We start from the raw sequence: 18,306 nt of genomic DNA, 5'->3' as shown, positions 1-18,306 counted from the left end.
TTTCAGCATTGTCCAAATATGTATGTATTGAGTATTTCATATTCATTATCCTATGGATACACACAAACCGATGTTGTATTTTATTGTTTGTTGGTCCCTCTCTTACAGAGAGCAAACCTTGATGCTTTAGCTGATGTTTGGTTGGTCTTTAATGCCGAGCAGCTCTGCTGAGGGCTTTCTTGATCTAAAAAAAAATACAGCAGAGAGTATGGAAATCATGTATGGAAGGAGGTGTCATTGCAAAATATATGCAAAATTATGGAGTAATCAGTCCACTGCATAAAGTTTGAATCTTTTTTACACACTGTACTATAATCAAAAGAAAGACATATATTTTTGTGTCCACACAGCTGTACTCCAAATCGAGATAACCACACACAGTCTTTACTCTACACTTTTCACTTTTCATGAACAAATCGCAGCACTGCAGGTTTCTTCGTTTCAACACTGACACTCCACTGCACTTTGCTGCCCTCCTATGTGCTTTAATGGAACTAACAGTACATACAGTTGAATGCATCCAAAAACACCCTAGCAAAGGCTGGATCACCAAATCCCTCACTCTATAATTCAAAGAGCCTGAGATTTTTAAAAAAAGGGCTTTAATGGTCTTAGTGCTTATAGGGTGTTGGTGTTAAACCATACATGTGTAAAAACGGATCTCTACTTTTGCTTCCCTTGGAAGAAAGACAAAAAGGTTATATGCAGTTATAGTCTTACCTGAGCCACTGATTTCCAAAGCTAGGTAACCATCAATCAAGGAGCTGAACCCTGTCAGCCCACCCATGGCAGCATAAGGGACATCCCTGCCCACAGGCTGACCGCGTGCCTGCCTCTCCAGTTTTGTCTCAACCTGCCAAGAAGATAGAGCAAACACAATAAAGTTTTATTTGAAATTATGCAGAGTAATAGAAATCTAGATCTAGCATCTGCTTCTTTAACAAGAAGAAAACATGTTTGATGTTTGAGTTGTCTTACCAGAGTCTGGTGTTCAGAGCTGGGCTGGCCACACCCACAGGTGTAGGGACTCTGGAATCCAGAACAAGAACTGCCTGATAAAAAAGTCAGCAGAACAAGAGTCCACATAGGTGCTGGAGTTCACACTGAGTGGAGTAAACCTGTAATACAGTTTTAAAATGTAGTGATTTCAGACTCACAAGACTTGCACAAGTGGCCTGCTGCTTCACTGTGATGTTGAGGTAAGTGTTTACACCTGCAGCGCACAGGGTTTGGTCCAAGCCGAGGGACGTACTCGTAGGCAGGGCAGCAGCATCCCTTGACTCTGCATGGTAAGGCCAGGGGTCGCTCAGAGGGAACCACTTCCCAGTCTGTTTTATGTTGCTTGTACCTGGATTACATTTCATTACTGAGCATGTGCAAGAGAGAAGGATGTCTGAGTGTGTGAGTTATAAAGGAATGTGTTACCTATGTGCACAGAAGCACTGTGTTTCTGGGCCAATCAGCTTACAGTCAATACCCCCAGGCACTCCATAGCTCACATATAACCGGTTTTTAAGTCGCTGAGAAAACATCTTCTTCCTGTATTCCTCATATTGCTCTGGAGTGAAGAGCTTTTCTCCATCATCATCACCCACAATCCTTCAGAAGACGAACCACCAATAGGAATAATATTACATACAGTTAAATCTATTTATATTCCTTGTTTTCCTATAATACGAGCTTATCTAAGTGTAATAGCATAGTCGCTATGTTAACTTTGGCAAAAGCTGTCACGTGACGGTGACTGAAAACCCAAAACCATCAGTCAAAAGACACTCGCCAAACAAACCTTCTGTATTCCCAGTAGTCATCAACTGCTTTTAAAGCGGATTGATCGAGATCTATTTTCTCCATGTTGTTAGAGGGTTTAACTTGTAGCTGTAGCTCGCTCCTTGCACAGTAGCTACTCTTTGTGTTTACAACCAGTTTTAAAATTGCCATGGAGATGGTTTTAGACTTCCCTCTAATGGGCGCAGGGTGAACTACACACACGCGCACACAAAGCAATGACGGATTTGTGGCTTGCTATCGTCGTGAACGTTACAATATGCCGTATGATTTCTTTTTTACGGAATAAACTCATTGTTACTTAAAGGTTTCCCCTTAAATAATACTCGTAGATAAACGAAAGTAATTCAATAAAATATTTGGTTAGAGGCGATACACCACGATAAGTAGGGTATGAATACATTTCCCATAATTCAATAGCACTGACGCATGCACGAGACGTCCAGTGGAACCATGACATTCAGCGCAGTTGCATGCTTGGAATTTAGCTGCCGACTTTTGCATACAGAGACCTCGTCGGTTTTTCGAGGCTGTGTCGGAAGGCGGCGGAATGACTTTGAGCCGGAAAAGACACCTTCACTCGAAGTTCGGTAGCTAACTTTTCGTTAACGGAAACAAAGGGAGGGTGCCGTTCACAACACAGCAACAACAGCCCTGGGTTGCCAAACAACAAGCATCATTCAGTGTCAGCCACCGGTAGCCGCTGGAGCTCACAGTCGCCTCGTCACTGCCTATCTGCAGCCTGCAAATTTCCGCTTCAGTTCAAGTTAGTTTCCCAGATAACACGGTGGGTTGAAATGTGTGTTTTTTGAAAGGTTTTGGGACACGAAAAAGGTTTACCTTCCCTTTTCGCTGTTGACTGTATGGTTTCAGTGCTGGCGAGCAGAAATGTCGAGCTAACGTGAAATATCGACAGAGTTGGAAACCGCTTCAGTGACTGTTAAGTAGTTAAAAACAAATGTCCCGAAATGCCTATCAGAAACGAAGCACACGTGTGGTTTGGATTCGTTTTCAGTGCTGGGTTGGATAATCTACTTTAAACATGTTTATTTTATATTCTGCTAGGTGATAAACAGGTTCAGTAAGTTCTGTATTTTGTTTTTTTGTAAAACCCAAGCACTGTTGACAGTTCGGTATTGCGCACCTGTCGCCCAATTGAACCATTCGCTGACCCTGCCAGTTGTTTGCCTGTGCAGATGACATGCGACAGCTGTTGTGGTCAATATTTAACTTCTGGGATAGATGTGAATGGCTGGTAAGGAGTCCGATAAGCCATGCGCCCGATTAGGCACGCTGTGTTAAACAGTCCTCTAACCAGGTGGAAGATTATTTGTCTGAAACGTTTGTGTTTCCATGAAATTATGGTCCGGTCATGACAAGAGTCTCACTTCCTGACTTACTTATACCGTTACTTTAAGAATTTCTTCCTAGTTGAGTTTGTATTTGCTGATAACTGGTTTTGCCCAGGTCACAGAAAGGACATGTTTGCGTGTATGAGAAGCATCACTTAACAGATTGTGTTACTCATCTTTTCATAATTTATCTGCTCAATCACCATCTCCTCTCCAGCCTCACAAAAAGAAGTGACACTCCCTCACCCAAGAGATTTTTCAGAAAATGAACCTGGTGACAAAGTTGTGAAAGCTGAGAAATTGTCTAATGTGCTTTGACTGTGCACAGTGCGCTTGCAGATTATTTGTCACTATTGTGCCCATTGTGGGATTGGGGTATGAATGCCCTCTGTCTGTTTCTCTCTCCCCTATTTGGAGCTGCAAAGTAGGTACGGTGAAATCTAAACTAGTAATCAGGTTTCTGGGCTAAGAGGGCTGAAAGAGATTTGTAGCTTAGTGTTTGTAACCAAAAGCAGTAAAAGGGGGAAAATGTCACTAGTAACAACAAGGTATTTCAGGAAACCTTGCTATTAATGATAAGATAGATGTGATAATTCACATGAGGTTGTGCTTTCATTAACTCACCCAGAAATACTCATTCTGTGTTTAAAAACATTGTGAGCCCTTACAAATTTAGAGGATGAACAAAAATGAGACTGCAATGGGTTTAAGCTTTTTTTCTTTTAATCATGACATTGCAGCACTGCAAAAAAAAAAAAAAAAATCCATCTCATCCATTTTCTTCTGCTCATCCTTATTAGGGTCGTGGGGGGCTGGAGGCTATTCCAGCTACCATAGGGCATGAGATGGTGTACACCCTGGGGAGGTCGCCAGTCTGAAGCAAGGCTAACACACAGAGAGAGAGAGAATCAGTCACACTCACATTAACACCTGTGTATAATTTAGAATCACAAGTTAACCTTATCTCACTAACTGCATGTCTTTGGATTGTGGGAGGGAGTTTTGCTGCAGTGTTTAAAGTAATTGTTTTGTCAGATTTTTCATTGCATCCCTAATGTAAGCATGTTTTTCCTTCTATATTAATGTTGTTATTTCTGTCTGTTGTCTTCTTTTTCTTGTTCTTGTTTGTTTTTAAAGCATTTTCAGCCATGTCTGCTGATCCCCTGCCTAAAAACCCAGTCTGCATTGGTGATTTGGTCTCACACATCTTGCAACCCAAGCACCTTTCCAAACACCCCTGAGTGCCGATGTCTGTGGCTACACTTCTTGGCTTCTGCTGTTACTCCAGACTTCTTCATATCCCCTCACGATGAGCAGGATGTGCAGCAGACTTTGACAGCTTTGACCTCTGTTTGACTAAGGACAGCAGGATTTGTTTCCTGCAGGAACTGCTACATTGTCAAGCTGATTGTTTAAAAATTCAAAGAACTCAAGACCTTCAGCCTCAGACCGGGCATTCATAGCCACCTTTCCCCTTCACCACAGTACCATGCTGGCTGCACTACTGCGTAGGAACATGTCTCAGAAGCTGAGTATGCTACTCCTGGCATTTGGCCTGGCATGGGGACTTATGCTGCTGAGGTACACTGTGCAGCAGCCTCGCCATCAGAGCAGTGCAGAGTTGCGTGAGAAGATACTGGAGCTAAGCCGGCGATATGTCAAAGTGCTGACAGAAGAGAACCAGAATGCACCAGGTGGGCCACAAGGAACCTCCATGGCAGGATATGGTAAGAATTTAGAAAAATTCAGAAGTGGTGCAATATTACCATACTTTTTAAATGGAAAGTATGATGATATTGCACCATATTTTACTAATACCTACATGACAAGTGTGTCTCATAGTTGCAAGAAAAGCAGCCTCAAGGACTGATTTTTTTTCCCCCTTCTGTCTTTTTCTCTGTACTTTACTCAAATAGCTGACCTGAAGAGGACTATAGCTGTGTTACTGGATGACATTCTGACACGGCTTGTAAAACTGGAGGGGAAAATTGAACTGGTGGTCAATTCCTCCTCTACAAACAGCTCCCACACAGCAGGGGGCCTGCTTGCATCTGCTCCTGTAGCCCTGCAGAAACCTGTGAAGCAGCAGGAGAAACCTGGAAGTCACCCAGGGACATATCGCCTTCATCCACACATACCTAATAGGGCCCGACCACATTAAGAAGGCCAAATATTATATCTTTTTGTTAAATAAGCACACCAAGTTTTACATCTTTCATTGCTAATGAAGCAACATCAGATAAATAAAGAGCTGCAGGGATTCTTATGGATGCCCAGAAGCTTAAGTTATGGAATGTGTCTCAGAAATATTCATCCAACTCAGAAGAAAGAGGACCTCTTTAGTCTCTCAATGCTGATATTTATTTCATTTTTTTGTACCAATACTTCCAGCACATCTTTTTCTTGTTTTGTATTTCCATTGCTGAAACTATTATGCCTATTTTTTCAAATGTAAGGTGACTGTTTAAGTATATGCCAAAAGCAGATGCTTGAAACTGTTCCTGAATTCTAAATGCTTAATCATAAAACCAGCTTAAAATGCTCCCATCGCCAACAAGTTACAGTACTACTTCAACATATCAAAATGCTGTACATGTATGATAGCTTAGAATACAGTTTTAGTTTTTTGCTGCCACGATTGCTAAGAACTAAAGAACTTGAAGATTCTTCCTTTAGCTTACAGCTAATGAGGTTTTAAGGCAAAATTAACTAGGTAGTTTTCTTGTAACAAAAAATCCAAAGAATATTATTTGCACTCCATGTGAAGGCAATATAAATGTGTATGTGCTGTTGCTGTGAGACGTATGGAGAATATCATGGGATGATGCCTATTTGCCGCTGTAAATGCGTGCGAGTGTGTGTGCTTGCTCTGTCTCACTTCAAATCCAGTAGCTCAAAGAGACTGAATGTATATGCAGTGAGTTTTTAGCCCACTAATGCTGTTAGGATAAGTGACTCACTGCTTACACATATTCATGGTGCACTGTGATTATAGAAACCTTTTAAAATTAAATCATCTGCATTGGACCTGTGCTCTTAGCATAGTTAACACTGGTTTGTCCACCAAGAAAGAAAAACTTGTTGGTCGGTATATTGGATTTGCAACATTTTTATCAACATTTCTTCCTTTTTTTTGGCAGGAGGGGGATTATACAAAACACAGCATGAGTGGCAGAATAAAAGTGAGGAAAAATAAGGCAGTTAAAGCAGCTTTGTTTCAGCTTAACAGTATGTGGCGATCACAGGACTAAATAATCGAGTAGTGGCGCGGCCTTAATTTGCTACATGATGCAATGAAGTAAAAATGATAAGGTGGTGACCTGATGGGAGATGTCTTTACTCACACAACCCTATTTTCCAAAAAAACAAAAAAAACCCAAACTGTAAAATAACTGATTTAAAAAAAAAAAAAAAAAATTTAAGCAGTAGCAGCATGCTTCCCAGAAAGCCTAGTCCAACACTAAAAGAAAAATGCAGTTTAGTCCAGTACTAGGTATAATGCATGTCTGGGAATCTTTATTTAAATACAACAAAAAGAGCACTACTATTTGTTCATGTTTTTATTGAGAAGTAGAATAAAAACTTCACCATCTTCCAATGTGTATGAAGAAGGAAAGAAGAGACAACTCCAGGAGCATAATGTAGAAAACAACTTTGTTGCTAACCCGTGGACTTTATTTTATGACCTCAAGCTAAAGTGTCACACTGCAGGAATAAAGTTGCTTAATATTTAACTGCAGCTGGACGTTTGTCTTTTTTGTAACTTGTATTTGGTGGAGCTTTTTTTTTTCTTTTTTAGGAAATGGGGTTGTAAAGTGTGATTTAGACTTCTGCGGAAAATCTGGCACAACTGACTTTGCAACCGGGAGCTCCTAATACCTACACCGCAACCTTTGTCGCCATTCAAGTCGTTGACCTGTAGTTACGTTTGTCGTGAGGAGTACGTCAGGTTATACAGAAGGTTCCGGCGTAAGGTTAAAATGGGGTTCCGATTATGGTGTACATCTGACGCGGAAGTGTAATTCACCTGCAAATTAACATCATGATTTAAAAAAAAGATCACCAGTAAGTTTGTGTCCTGTCCTCTGACATAAAGAGAAGCACAGCACTGAAATACAAAGCAGGTCCTTCTTGAACATTTAAATGTTTTTTTTAAAATCATGTTTCTTCACGTGACTGTAGCCTCTACTCTGCCTCCAACGATCTTAACTCTCACTCTCTACAATGAGAAATTTTGCTCTCCTTGACAATAAATTACTTTATCCTGTGTGGCAGCGTTGCTTTGTACTACAACATCTTAATGTTTCTCCGCGACACTAATGGTCCGTGAAAGAACATTACAACTTCTCCGTGTGTTCGCCATGTTTTTTTTTTATGTCGAAAGGGGGGGGCGTGGGAGATGACGTCAGATCCTGCGGCTCATAAGCATATCAGCAACCTACGTTACGCGCCATCTTCTAGCTACTGACCAGAAAATATACGTAGCATATAAGCCCACTTGCTTATTTTTTGTCCAAATAACTGCTTTTATTAGCTATACCGAGCAATGAGTGACCTCGAGGAAGGAAACTATGAAGGGCGGGTAAGTAGTTCCCGTCGAATGATATCGGTGACATCTTCCTTTCTTCCCTTTCTCTTCCGTGTGGCTTTCAGTAAAGAACATTGTTAGGATACACTAACTACTAGCCAATGGTAATGTGTGCTAACTCTAAATAACCTGCAACGCTTCATCGGCTTGCGTTACAGTTTTCAGACAGAGGCAGAGAAATGCCTCAAGTTAACGGAAGAAAACTATGCTAATACCTGTTTTAATGTGAAAGGTTAATGCTCTGCTAGCAAGGCTGCTTCTAACAGGCGCTAGCTAGCAAGCTAGTTGGCTTAAAATAATAACCAGTGTTAAAACACTGGTGTGTGCAAATTGGCTTCATGCAGTGTGAGTTTAATTGAGTGCACCTGACTCATTCGTTAATGAAAGGAATCACAAGTTATCTCTTACGTTATGCTAGCGTCCTTTTGTGCGGATAGCTCTGCACACTTACGTTTTTTTTTTTTTTTTTTTGTCTGTAGTACTGCTTTGTGTCAGTGTATGAGGGTTAGTCCTAAGCCACTCTTCGTTCTCAGCGTTCATTCTCTGGTTTATCAGGTTGAAACATTGCTAGAAAATTCATTTAAGCTCTTTTTATTCCCACATATGTTACATTGTTCTGCTCATTTGCATAAATTCTGGGTTATTCAAACCTAATGAAGCAGCACTGTAAATGTAATGATGCATTCAGTTTTCCTTTTCATTTCATTCACGATATTCTCCTTTGCTAAAACACTCTGATCTTAATTTCATTGAATGTTCTTTTTTCATTAAGGTTATTGAACCTGAAGGATTTGAAGAGTTTTATCCAAGAATGATGAAGAAAATTTTCAAGATAAAAGAAGGCTAATGAAAACATATACAGAACAGAACATAGAGCTGGAAAGGGAGGAAGTGTACCGGAAGAATGGTGTCAGATAGACGCGCTTGCAGTGTAATGGCTAAAATGAAACAGACCTGGAATCAGAAAATGAGAAAACTGAAAAAAGAAGAATGAAGAAGGATAGAAATCCTCAGAGAAGGGAGTAGCGTGTAAAGAATCTGGAAGAATGAATGTGTCCCTAGGTTAAGTAAATATATTGTTTGTGTCAAAATGTCTTTTCTTTATCATGCTCCGTTTCTGTAACATAAGAAAATGCATGTTTTTTTTTTCCCGTGTTAATAGTCCAGGTGAACATGTACATTTTTTAAAATATTGATATTTTAATAATATGCCACACAGAGGTTCATTTATTGAAATTACATGATTACTAACCCTTTTTCCCGCAGTATATAGGCTGCACATTTTAGATAAGTGTACTCTGTGTGATACTTCCATTTTATTTGACTGCTTATTGTGATTTGTATAAATAAATAAATTTTGAATGAGTAAAGGTTGTTAACATACTGCTATGGCAATAGGGGTCACGCTCCCCATCTAAATCGGATCGTGGGAGTCCAGCTCGGGTCAAGTCGGAGAGCAGGTCTCGCTCTCCGAGCCCATCCCGGGTCTCCAAACACTCCGAGTCCAGATCACGGTCTCGGTCAAAATCCAGGTAAGCTTGGCCCCCACCCTTCCCAAAACACACACACACATACACACACTCTGATTATCCTAAATGTTGCCATCTTCTCTTGTGTTGAATTCACTACTACTTCTTCATTTTTAGATCTCGTTCTAGACGGCACTCAAACCGCCGGTACAGCCGTTCACGCTCTCGGTCCTATTCCCACCGGAGGAAGTCCCGTTCTCGTTCCTACAGCCCTGAATACCGGCGCAAGAAGAGCCAGAGCACGTCCCCCATGTCAAACCGGCGCCGTCACACCGGCAGTAGGGTAAGTGTAACTCAAGATGTTGTGGAAGGAAAGGTAAAGAACGTATACATTCACAATCAGACTTGTAAAGACTGGGTTATTGTGTGTCATAGCTAGTAAGTAGTGAGGACATGAATATATACTGCACGATATACTTAAAGTGAAAATTTATACGCTCAAAATGCTTGGGGGGGTTATTTTTAAAGGAGGCCATGCCTGTAAGTGAATTTCACACCACATTTCACTCAACACATGACACATTTTTATTTAGCGCACCTACATGTTTCCAGAGGCTTCAGGCTAATCTCAACAAAACAGTTTTGTCATTTTGGTTTATTTTTTCAGTATGTATATTATGTATGTTTGTTTGTTTGTTTGTTTGTTTGTTTGTTTGTTTTAAATTGTTATTAGGAATTACAACTGTTTTAACAGGAAGTGTTTAATTAAAAGTCTTTACAGTCCAGAGAAGTGTTCTCATTGCGTTATGTTATAAAAATATATTGTTGTGTAAAATATGTTTTATGTTATCAGTTGATTGTGGTAAATGCGGTGGGAATCCGCTTTGACATGACATTTAATAATCCCTTTGATAAACCTTCCCTCCCTTTCATTATATCAACAGAGCCATGACTTCACAAAAGAAGCATACAGTCATGGCGGTGGTGCTGATGTTAGGGTATGTGGACCTTCTGACATATTTTGGGGGGGTGAAGTAATGTTGTGTGTGGGTCAAAGTTACCACTCTCATTGCAGTGCTGCATGAGGTATAAATGCATAAATAATCATAGGGAAATTTTTAAAAATACAAATAACTTGATGTATGTGGACACTGTGGCTGGTTTGCAACCAGCGTCACCTTTATTATCTACAATAAGTATTAGGTCACCTAATAAATCAAGTTATATTTTGAAACTCCAGTGGAAAAGAGGCCTCAACTAACATTTAAGTACTTAAAAAAAATGCTGTCACTATTTCTTTACTGTATGTTTATTTTGTTGCTCCAGTAATTGATGATTTCTGATGTGTGTGCAGTTTTAATGCATATAAAGTACAATGTGCTATATGTGTTTGACAATAATTTTTGAGCAGATCAAATGATATACTAAGTGCCCTGCCTTTTTTTTTTTTTTTTTTTTTTTTAAAGTGACTTTAAAGATTCAAATGTAAAATCCTGGTAAAGTAAAAAGATCAGTAAAAAGATATTGTATATATTTATGCCATATGCACTAAAAGTAATGTGTTTCAGTGGTTCCTCATCTGCTGACATGTGCTTGCAGCACCATGTTTAACTAGCTTTCTTAAGCTCAATATTTGTAGGGCACAGCTGCTTTATGTGGGCCATATAATAATACAAAACAGAGCAAGCATGAGGCAAGTGAAAAGGTTTTATAGCACGTGTGTATACATAGCTCTCCCTGTGACATATTTTTGAAAGCAGTTTAAGGGGTTATTAAAGCTGTCATAGTTTACCCACTGAGAATTTATTGTGCTACTGTTTCATCATCTTTTGTTACCCCATTATACAAACATAAATTATATGGATTATATCCTTCAAAGCAACTCAATAACTGCCTCAGTTATAAGTCAAAAGTTACAATGTGAGAGCATGTATCCAGTGTAGGTGAAACAGTATTTTGTCCATAAGCTGCAAAACTGGTCCAAAGCAACTATTAAGCATCAGCTGCATCAGTTATAAATTAATTGATTTAGTGTATTTTATTAGTGATTATTTTCTGTGCTGGGTTTTAGGGAAAGACCTTTTTCTAGCATCTGTGCATAAAGTATGTAAAGTGATCCTGTGTGTATGTGGTGGAGGGTGAGGGGGGGCATCATAAATTCATTAAATATATTCTGTATGCAAACCATTACAAGGGTCGATGTGGTAAGCTACGTCATCAACTCTTACCCCTATCGCTGACCTTTCCAGGCGAACCCTGATCCGAGCACGTGTTTGGGGGTGTTTGGTTTGAGCCTGTACACGACTGAGCGTGACCTGAGAGAGGTGTTTTCACGCTACGGTCCTTTGGCTGGAGTCAACGTGGTGTATGACCAGCGCACAGGTCGCTCCCGTGGATTTGCCTTTGTTTACTTTGAGAGGCTTGAAGACTCTAAAGAGGTATGAAAAATATTTAGGGTGTTATTTATGGATCAGATGCCCAGTGGTCTTCAGACTTGATGCAAGCAACTTATTTTTATTGTAATATTGTATTTTCAGGTTATCTCGTTTTTTAAATTTTATTTACTATTTTAAATCTTTAAAAATGTTATTTAGATATCTGACTGAAAATTTTTGAAATCTATCTCAATTTTGAGTTAAGAATGGAAATGATTAAAACAAAAACATTGTTGGCAGAAATAGGCTCGTTATATCAACAAACATTATCAAAATTGCCAGAAGAAAAAATGTTTACCCCATAAAATGAAAATAGTTTTGGCTACAGTTCCTAATGTTTCTGGACTATTTCACAGTTACCCCAATAAAACAAAAAGTCCAAAAAGAGGCAGTTCTCCATTTTTGTTACCAGTTGTTTAGATTTGCTTCTTCAGAGAGTTGTTTTTTTTTGTTTTTTTTTTCTCTTAAAAATTGGGTGTGATTACTTGAATATGCCACTAGGTGTCAGCCTTTCTTTACATTCTCTCACCACCCAATCATGGGGTCTAATATAGATGGTTTCAGTGTGCAATATTGGTGGGCCTTCATTATTTAAATACATTTTTACCAAAGAGCTTACAGTGGTCTGACAATATCTTTGTATTCTCCTCCCTTTTGTGTTCCCAGGCAATGGAGCGAGCCAATGGCATGGAGCTGGATGGGAGGCGCATCAGAGTGGATTATTCCATTACTAAACGTCCCCATACCCCTACACCAGGAATCTACATGGGCCGACCTACACAGTAAGATCAGCATTTGTGTCAAATCTTAGATACCCGTTTCCTTAACCTACTGCATGACACTGGAGCTCCATTTAAAAGCTCCATGAAGCTTAAATGCACCTCTGAGTCATACTGATTAAATGCAGTATTGTCTGTGCTTAACATGGTGCTTTTTTCCCCCTCAAGTTTCTCAGAAGTCATTTTACTTTTTTTTTTTTTTATGTATTTATTTTTTAAATTAATTAACTTTTTTACATTTTTACAGCAATGGTGGTGGCGGCGGTGGTGGTGGCGGCGGTGGTGGCGGCAGCAGCAGCAGAAGGGGAAGAGAGTCATATTATGACCGCGGCTATGATCGCTACGACAGATATGAGTACGACTACAGATATAGGTGAGCGCTAATTTTTCTGAGTACAAAGTGTTGTAGTATTATATGGCAGAAGACGCATTTCAAGTTCCTTTTGTCTTTTTGCAGTCGCAGGCGCTCTCCATCACCGTACTACAGTCGATACAGGTCTCGCTCACGGTCTCGCTCCTACAGCCCACGTAAGTGTGAAGAGAAGTGGTGCACAAAAAGCTGGTTATTGCACTTGTTCGAACACATCTCTTGTGCTTAACTCTCTGGTCAAATGATGATCAGTCTTTTTGCACTTCAGACTTCAGCCATTTATTAACACAAATGTTTGTTGTTTCTTGTCTTTTGCAGGCCGTTACTGAGTTGCTTCTTTCAACATTCAGCATCCCTCCAATAACTGATGTGTGTGTGTGTGTGTGTGTGTGTGTTTGCGTGTGGTACATCAAAGTGTTTCAGAGGGAAACATTTTGATTAAGCATGTCTATATCTGCAGAACTCTTGAGTTTTAAAGTAGTTCTTGTTTACATGAAATGTCTTAATTTTTAGACCTTTGGATGCATCCGTGTTGAGTTTGAGCACAGAAATCAGCACCTGTGGCTTACTCTTGCCTCATTATTAGACCTCCATCTTTCCTTCCTCCTTCATTTTCTGGAGCTCGGATCACGTGTTTTGCTCACTTATGGTTGATCAGATTTCTTGTACTCATCACTGTTAACTTTGTATAAAAAATGGGGAAAGAAAAATGACACTGGATTTTGCAGCCTGTGTTAATGATGCACTCTGTGTGTATAAAGATAACAAATTAATGCGAGTGTTAATTTTGACACTAAATAACTTTAATGGTAACTAAATCAGGTGGTTAAAATGAAGTGCTACCAACATCAGAAGTTAATTTTTTTTTTTTCCCCCAGTCAAGAAGTCATTGTTTAAGTTTTCAGAGAGTTTTAATATCATGTTTTGCAATTTGTTTTATTTTTATTGTTGTTTCTTTGTATGGAAAATACAAATTTATGAAAACCGCGGAAAGTTTAAGGTGTTTTTCTGACTTAATGTTCATGAAATTGAAGTTGGGATTTAGTTGTACAGGTGGGAGTGAATGCTGTAAGTTGAGTGGGTGAGGTGGGAAAGCAAGAGATTCACACAACAAGATGAATTCCAAGGTGGTGTGCACGATAAGATATCGACACAAACTTAAAGTCGCCTGCTGTATTCTTGTGTTGAAAATACAGTGTATCCTCAATATACATTCAGTTTACTTTCATTAAGATGACACCAAGGAAAATAAACACAACGGCTTTTAGCAAGACTTTTATTCGACTGAGTTAATAAAATACAAAGTTCACATGGAGGGGTAATACATTAAAATGCACTAACTTCTTCACCGTTGTGACAGTGGATATTACATAATGAAAAGGAGACAACATGATTAGATTTGTTTTGCATACAATGGTGTTACCAGCCACAGGTACAACAACCCTGCAGAATGCATGAAACCACCATGATCACTCACTCTGTCCCCCACAAAGACAGCTAAAATTTGAACAGATTGAGAGGAAATGGGATTTTGACACAGCGGATAATCACAAAAGTAAACCTGAAGGAATGAAGGGTCCTTTATCTGTAGACCATGGGACCAATAACAAGGCACTTCATTCAAATGGGGTTAATAATCACTGCTGACATGTCATGGGGCCCCTCAGAGTTATGCATTCATTCCTAGTCATTCACATAATTCTTATGATTTCAAGGTAACTACTAGCTCGAAGGACACAAGGGTCAAAAACTCAACACTTTATCGTTGTCTATATCATCTCTAAGTGTGCCTGAGCATTCACTTTCACATTTTCATGAGTGAACTTGCACTTGTACGTACACTTGTTCCTATAAACATTTGATTGATGAAGCAAATTACAAAGTTGTTTCCTGATCGGACTCCTGTGGTAGCCAAATTAGCGTTCAGCGTAGAGAGCAGGTGCAGGGAAATGAGAGAACCCAGGACATTTTCTAGATTGTATAGTTACATGTGCAGTTGTGGGGGGTTTTTTTTTAGTCACTGAAATTGTCCTATGACCCAGGTGTCATGGCAGGGGTCGAGAACCAGAAGGAAATATGTTTAAGGGTTAGCGAGATATTATTGGGATTCCATAAATTACACCTATATACCTAGCTTCAGAGTAACAGTGTGTTTAGACGAAGAATTAAACACATACACTACACAGATTTTTTTGAGAGAAAGATAACAAAATCATTGCAGCACACTGATTCTACATAAAATGTAGAACTTTCTGAATTTTCCATGAACCTTCACGCATACTTTAACTGTTTCATTTTTATAAAACTGAACCAAACAAGACCAAGGTTTACACCAGGTGCAACCTGTAGCTTTAACATGCCTTTGTGATTAGATTAAAACTGGGAGGAGACGCTTGCAGCGTACAGGACACCGTCTGAAGGTTAAGAGGCAGCAGGAACACTGATGGGGGTACTTCTGAATTCTTCGCATTTAACCAATAAGCTTGGGCTTCTACTTGGAATAACATACATTAACAGTGGTTGATTACCTAAAAATTTCTATTTTTCTGTGAGCTCTGTTCTTAAGGAAATTGGGGTCTTACATAAATACCGCCGGCCTCTTTTAATTGTTTTCATTTGGACCATTATCTCAAATTCTTAATCTTAGTCAGCAGATGCTTTCAAAAATTACATTTCTGAAAGTTAAATTCATTTTTCTATTCATACTTTAAAGAGATTTCCACAAATTCAGCAGATAAACAACATTTTATTACACTAGGAGTGTATTTTATTGCTTTACAAACACTAGTCTAATTTGTATTAACATGTTAAAATAATTAAATAGCCATTTTAAAACATTTTAATGTTTTGCATGCATCTATACCTGACTGCTAAACCCAAATGGGAATCCACACACTAATTAAAAAGTTAATTATTATCTATAATATTTAAAAGCTAGATGGTTGAAGAAAATGCCCATAAACGATTTGTTTTTTAAACACTTAAATTAATGAACAAAAATATTCAAAGTCACAGATGCTTATCACATCACTTTATTTTAAATATTCAATATTCACATGCTTTCAAGTCACACCTGCATTTCTAATCAGAGGAAACGGACAACTTACTCTGCTTAAGATTCATCAAGTCACGTACTTTCTCGCACAACAAACACAAGCCCATTGCAAAATTGCAAAGTGTTAAAACTCCAAATAACAGCAAATCATGTTTCCATCTTCTTTCAGAAAACAAGTCATTGCTTTTTGGAGGGGGGGGGGGGGGTTGGCGTTAAGGAAGGAATTGTTCTTAACACGTAGCACACTGTAACTAATCAATCAAGGTGCTGAAACCAGTAAACAACAGCTGCCAGAGGGGAAGGTTTCCTATAAGAGAGACAAAGCCACATGCTAAAGCATGTTCAGTATAGCTGCAATATATACCAAAGTCTGCAAATGTTCATGTGACTCTGCGTGAAAACTTTTCCTGCTGCATCAACATGTGCTGCTAACCTACACAAAGGCTCCACAACAATAGACTAAAAAAATGCAGTGATCTTCAGTTCACATGAAACACACAAAAATCAACAAATGTTTATGACGTCAAAGTGCATTTTTGTCCATTTGATGTTCAATTTTTAAAAAGAGAGAAAAAAGAAGAAGAGATAAGTATTCCTAATTACAGCTGCTACAAACGCCATGCTTTGAAGGGTGTGCACTAAGCTCAAAATATAACCAAATGATCAGCTACTTGGTAAATATTTTAATTACAAAAATAGATCAATTAATAAAGGAACAGTTGCTGCCAACTGAAACAAAACAATCGTGTGACGGCAGCTACGTTTGGCCGCTTTTTAAACCTCCCCTCCTCTTCCAGCAAAAAACGAATGATTATTTCATTTAAAACAACAGCATATATAAGCAGTACTATCATCTACTGATGGCATAGGAAGAAGAAACTTTTCCACACAAATTCCCAAGATTTAAGTTGTGTATGGGGGGGGGGGGGGGGGGGGAAGGGTGTGTAAGACAAGAAAGCGAGAAAAAAAAGAGAGCAGACTATTTTCTGGGATTATTCGTCTTTTTAAAAGAACATAACAGAGATATTTTCTGGAATATTTGCTAATTTGCCAGCAGACTATGGCTATCCCCATTTAACTGCTGCAAGAAATATTCCTTGGCATGTGCTTTAGGGGGCACAAACCGCCATTTTCTAATGAGATGAAGGGTGTCATCTCAAAGCAGAATCTGTGGAATAAACATGCCCTTTTTAAGGGTTTTTGGAGCCTACATGAAAGCACTTGATGACAATAGAAAACACATGTATGGAGCAGAAAAAGGAAAAAAAGAAAAACGCAGTTGCATTAACATCGTTAAGGACATTGTTTGCTTTTAGTTAATGATACTGTAAGGCTCTAGATTCTTCTCAACATGGCGTTCACCACAGTCTTCCCTGACTCTTGTCCGAAGCGGTCAGCAACTGGATTAAATGGTTAAAACTCACGTGGAACGACAATGTTGTCAAAGATGCGAATCGCCTCGCAACAAATAAATAAAAACATAATAAAGCAATCTCACCGGAAAACAGAATCCTTGATTCTCTGTAGCCTAAATAGGATTGTGAAAGAGCCTTGCGCTTGGCGACGTAGACTATATCTTGGAGCGAGGCCAGCTCAAAGTTGGGCTATAAGCTCTCTCTGTTTTTTTTAACCTAAACAATCTCCCTCCCTTCTTTCCCTCCTTGACTTTCCCTCTAGAAATGTCCTACACTGTGATTAAACAGATCGATTTTGTCAGTTCTTTTCCTACACCGACATTAACCGCAGAAAATCTTCCCACATAGGATGCAGTCTAGTCTGAAACTTTATGTCAGTTTTGCCCCCTATGGAATTTGTCCATAGCGAGGAGCCCTGAAGCTGGGGGCGGGCAGACTTTCTGTACATTCCTCAGCGATACATTCACTACTCCTCTTGCAGAGCCTGCAGCCACACACACACACGCACACACGCGCGCGCGCGGACTGCAGCCATGCATTGGCTCATTTAAACCGACAGAGACTGGAGAGCAACTTAACATGACTGCTGTCTCTATACATTCAGCCTGTGAGACTACCAGCTCTGAGACACTGCCCAGCTGGCAGAGCTGGCATTCACACCGACCCCCATCCGTGTGCGTTTCGTTATTTCATGAGGAGTGGAAATGGTTAACGACTAATAAACGGGGTTTTAAAAAATTGTATGAGTTTAACTAGGCCGACGGAAAGCACCCTGGTTTTAAATAACCCTCATATAGATCCATACAGGAGAAAGACTACAGAGATCTAAGCACTCACTAATAAGTTAATAAGAAACTTTTCGGGGAGCAGGTCTTGTAACAAATTATGAAACGATTAAAAGTCGATAGAAAGTTGCCCTAAAGTTGAATTTTAAACCCTATTTCACGCCTTTATCGTTTAACCTATTTAAGGGTTGCCCTATAAATCCAAATACAACATAAAGTTCTCGGAAAGTTTTAAAGAGGGTATTTTTTTTTTTATGCAAAGCGCCTCGG

At 39.3% G+C, this 18,306-nt stretch overlaps 3 protein-coding genes and 1 long non-coding RNA gene across 9 annotated transcripts; 2 read left to right on the top strand and 2 right to left on the bottom strand.

The window, feature by feature from the left end:
- Window positions 1-1,948, bottom strand: fam221a (family with sequence similarity 221 member A). 2 transcript variants are annotated; one of them, XR_014274111.1, is made up of 6 exons: window positions 1,790-1,948; window positions 1,426-1,599; window positions 1,158-1,348; window positions 979-1,048; window positions 721-853; window positions 1-184 (listed from the first exon to the last, which is right to left on the bottom strand). XR_014274111.1 is itself a non-coding variant. In XM_082520924.1 (6 exons), the coding sequence occupies exons 1-6, from the start codon at window positions 1,939-1,941 to the stop codon at window positions 81-83; spliced, it is 828 nt and encodes a 275-aa protein (XP_082377050.1). In that variant the 5' UTR covers window positions 1,942-1,948; the 3' UTR covers window positions 1-80. The 2 variants fall into 2 exon arrangements, 1 of the variants encoding a protein (XP_082377050.1); XM_082520924.1 differs by having other exon boundaries at window positions 979-1,052.
- A 260-nt stretch (window positions 1,949-2,208) lies between these two features.
- Window positions 2,209-6,874, top strand: ccdc126 (coiled-coil domain containing 126). 4 transcript variants are annotated; one of them, XM_082520859.1, is made up of 4 exons: window positions 2,209-2,554; window positions 3,941-4,159; window positions 4,278-4,867; window positions 5,057-6,874. In XM_082520859.1, exons 3-4 carry the CDS (start codon window positions 4,630-4,632, stop codon window positions 5,299-5,301), a joined length of 483 nt encoding a protein of 160 aa, XP_082376985.1. In that variant the 5' UTR covers window positions 2,209-2,554; window positions 3,941-4,159; window positions 4,278-4,629; the 3' UTR covers window positions 5,302-6,874. The 4 variants fall into 4 exon arrangements, with proteins under 4 accessions (XP_082376985.1, XP_082376983.1, XP_082376984.1 ...); XM_082520857.1 differs by having other exon boundaries at window positions 2,209-2,575; XM_082520858.1 differs by lacking the exon at window positions 3,941-4,159.
- Window positions 6,875-7,532: 658 nt separating this feature from the next.
- Window positions 7,533-14,052, top strand: tra2a (transformer 2 alpha homolog). Of its 2 annotated transcripts, none has more exons than XM_082520845.1 (9): window positions 7,533-7,722; window positions 9,127-9,260; window positions 9,375-9,540; window positions 10,142-10,195; window positions 11,447-11,635; window positions 12,299-12,414; window positions 12,659-12,784; window positions 12,869-12,939; window positions 13,100-14,052. In XM_082520845.1, the coding sequence occupies exons 1-9, from the start codon at window positions 7,687-7,689 to the stop codon at window positions 13,108-13,110; spliced, it is 903 nt and encodes a 300-aa protein (XP_082376971.1). In that variant the 5' UTR covers window positions 7,533-7,686; the 3' UTR covers window positions 13,111-14,052. The 2 variants fall into 2 exon arrangements, with proteins under 2 accessions (XP_082376971.1, XP_082376972.1); XM_082520846.1 differs by having other exon boundaries at window positions 7,533-7,832.
- Window positions 13,502-17,734, bottom strand: LOC309698420. The gene is made up of 2 exons (XR_014274097.1): window positions 17,335-17,734; window positions 13,502-16,143 (listed from the first exon to the last, which is right to left on the bottom strand). It is a non-coding gene; the product is annotated as an uncharacterized lncRNA (long non-coding RNA).
- Window positions 17,735-18,306: the final 572 nt, after the last annotated feature.

Source organism: Aulonocara stuartgranti (assembly GCF_965226115.1).
Source record: "Aulonocara stuartgranti genome assembly, chromosome: 22".
Classification (NCBI taxonomy): Eukaryota; Metazoa; Chordata; class Actinopteri; order Cichliformes; family Cichlidae; genus Aulonocara; species Aulonocara stuartgranti.
Note: the sequence above shows the minus strand (reverse complement) of the source record. Positions and strands in the feature narration are given on the sequence as shown.